General features: G+C 45.4%; 1 protein-coding gene across 7 annotated transcripts in view; it reads left to right on the top strand.

Moving 5' to 3' along the window:
• The window catches only part of LOC123973402 (cilia- and flagella-associated protein 47-like), a 71,501-nt gene that overhangs the window by 15,340 nt on the left and 52,959 nt on the right, over positions 1-3,202 (top strand). For all 7 annotated transcript variants that reach the window (XM_046053422.1, XM_046053430.1, XM_046053413.1 and 4 more), the window contains exon 20: positions 1,098-1,175. In XM_046053422.1, the coding sequence (XP_045909378.1) occupies positions 1,098-1,175 (78 nt within the window). The remainder of the gene's footprint in view (positions 1-1,097; positions 1,176-3,202) is intronic.

The following is a 3,202-nucleotide window of genomic DNA, read 5'->3' as shown; positions in this document are numbered from 1 at the left end:
CCCTTTATACAACTATCAGGGATTTGCCTTGCATTTTTGGGTCAATTTTCTTATTGTAAAAATTATTATCCTGTATTTTTGTTACATTTATGAATAAGTGGCCAAACATAAAGGATGTCACCTTGAGATTGTTGCAAGATGGCTATAATTAATGGTAATAGCAAAAAAAAATCAACAATCTAAAAGATCAGTTCTGAGAAATAATATGAATGATCAAATAGAAAGTGCCTCTCTGCTGACCGATTTGTTTGTTTTTTTAACCAATGTTCAACAATCATATGAGGTCAGATCCATCAAAGAGGCAGATATTGATTTGTCCTCTGACAGCAGCCTCAGTAGACTAGAACACAGTGAGCAAAAAGAAGTGCTGTGCTGTAAGTAGGGCTTATGACTTTCATGCTTTTTTAAATGGAAAATCTCCCCCGCTCACACTTGCTGTCATTACTAACGCTCTCTTCACTTAGTCATACACCTACATGTTCTCTGGGGGCTTTCAATTTTGTAAAATGAGGGAAATCAGTGTCTAGAGTAGAATTAGACCCTGCAGGTTTAGGTAGAGCGAGTATGTAAATATACAACACTGGATTAAATGTCACAGAACAGTGATAAATAAGATTAAAAATTTCCTCTCCTGTCTGTCCTTCTCAGGTTGGACTCGCTAGTGTCCAGCTGGCAGAGAAACGGGTCATATTTGGATCAGTGCCTCTCAACATGCCTTCTGTCAGAACTGCCATCTTACACAACACTGGACAGAACCATGCCTACTACCAGGTGTGTCAACACACTCGTGTTTTTGCACAGATACTTACACACCAAAGAACAAAAATAGCCAGTCTCTCTTTCCTCTCTGTCTCTGCTTGTTTGAGGCAGGTGCTAGATGTTTGTCCCCTGCCAGGCATGATGGTGAGCCCACCTGAGGGCGTGGTGCCCAGTGGGGGGCAGGCTGCGCTCACGATCCACTTCCACCCCGAGTCTGTCATGAAGTTTGACACCAGAATTGAGGTGAGAGAGAGTAGGAAAGATGATTTGTTCCTGTGTGTGTGCGTAAGAAATCAAGAGAGGAATGAATGTACACTAAGCATGTGTGTGTATTACAGATAGCTCTGAAAAGCATGAAGTCCATTGAGCTCAGAGTGGGAGGATCAGTAGAGCCTCCAAATGTAGACATCAGTGTGGTGAGTTTCTGTGTGTGTTGACATTATGTTTGTTTTTATACACACGTTTCGTTGCTGTTTTAAGGAGCAACAAACCACAGCAATAAACATGGCTGGAGAAAAAGAAATTACATAAGAAGAGAATTGTGGAACAGTTTCTTAGCATAAAATTATTTATTAACTCCTTTTAGTTACAGGCTTAGAGCTTACAGTAGACGGTAACCCACATGAGAGCAAACTTATGTACACAAACTTGTGAAAACATACTTGCACCATTAAACATGTATTCCCTGTGAAAATCAGTGAGCAAAAGACAAATCTCAAAGTCTAAAACATCTGTTACTCTGCTGATACAGCTAGTAATGGGAAGATAAACGACACTGTCCGATTTTTAAGCTAGATGACCGTAAAAACGCGATCAACGCTACTGATCGCAACAAAGCTCCGGTGACCATACTAGCCGAAATAACTCCATGAGGACTGCACACTCCTTAAGAAAGCGAACAAGAAGATTGCTGACCTTATGGAAGACATCCGACGACTTTCAGAGGAACTCAAAGAGAAAGATTCCCTGCTGACTGGCTTTATGGATGTGGCTTCAGTACAAGCCAAACAGATTGTTTCTCTTAGCGCAACCGCTAACATCCAGGACACCGTGTTTTGGGACCCCTCTAGCCTTCCGAGGCTTTCATCCTGCTCGACTCCGAAGCATCAGTCAACCTGGGCTGTAGTGGTGGTCCGTGGCTTTAAGAGAGGCTCGGATGGGGCTGCCTCTCCTTCGCACATCGGCCTCTCCAACCGCTATGCAGCCTTGTCTAACGACGCTCCGGTCCAACCAGCGGATTCACCTGCGGCTTCGAGTCTCCCTGATACGGATCTCTTTCGCCGCACAGTGCCTGCCGACACTGTTGCATCTCCTCCACCGGCTACATCTCCTGCACTGGGCCGCCGGTCTGCCGCTGGGCCTGATCGGCAGCCATCATCCCGGTCAAAAACCTGAAGGAGGCTGTGCTCAGACGCTCCGGAGGCCGTCTCTACCCTGCACTGTCGGGTAGCCCTTCTCTCAGGTCTGTTACTGCTACTCCAACACAACACTCGGCAGCTCACACACTCCATCCTCAGTCCGCACCAGTGTTGAAGCAGATTCTGCTCAGTCCTGCTCTGGAACCCAACAACCGGCATCTCCTCGTCCTCTTTTCTCCCCAACCACACTAATAATTGGTGACTCCATAACCAGAAACCTCCGTTTCTTTAACGCTACCACTCACTGCTTCCCCGGTGCCACCACAGCTGACATTTTAAAAAAACTCCAGGACCTGATGCCGTCGCTCCCGTCCTCCATCACAAGAGTGATAGTACATGTCGGAACAAATGACACAGCTCTTCGGCAGTCTGAGCTGACAAAATCAGATTTTAACCGTCTTTTAAACTTTTTAAAGCAGTGTGGAAAGTCCGTTTTTATCTCTGGTCCCATTCCCACAGTCGGTCGCGGTGCTGGCCGCTTCAGTAGACTCCTTGGCCTCCACGAATGGCTCCAGTCCGCCTGCAGGGCTTACCGTGTGTTTTATGTGGATAATTTTAATATTTTCTGGCAAAGAATGTCTCTTTTTAAGACAGACGAACTTCACCCAAAACGGGGCTCAAATGTTAGCTGCGCACATACAGCATGCGGTGCGGTCCACACATGACTTACGTGAATGACTAATCATTCATGCAGCACACCTGGACACACCACCGCTCACTGAACAGATCTCTGCCTCACTGCCACAAACAACTGTCTCCACCTGCTGGCATGAAAAGCCGTCTGCTCCCAGCGCTGTTCCACAGACTTCTATTCCTGTCATCATCACGCATAGACCAGTAAACCGAAATGTGCACATCCCACACAGCAATCATAGTAATCTCTTAAGGATTAGGACAACTGTACCAACTCCAGCACCCAGAAAAAACTCATTTAAAATGGCTCTCTTCAATGTGAGATCACTTTCAAGTAAGACTTTTATCTTAAATGATTTTATCTTGTCTGCAAATCTAGATTTTATGTTTTT

This window comes from Micropterus dolomieu, linkage group LG01, assembly GCF_021292245.1.
Source record: "Micropterus dolomieu isolate WLL.071019.BEF.003 ecotype Adirondacks linkage group LG01, ASM2129224v1, whole genome shotgun sequence".
NCBI classification, from domain to species: domain Eukaryota; kingdom Metazoa; phylum Chordata; class Actinopteri; order Centrarchiformes; family Centrarchidae; genus Micropterus; species Micropterus dolomieu.
This window is presented reverse-complemented; position numbering and strand designations above follow the sequence as displayed.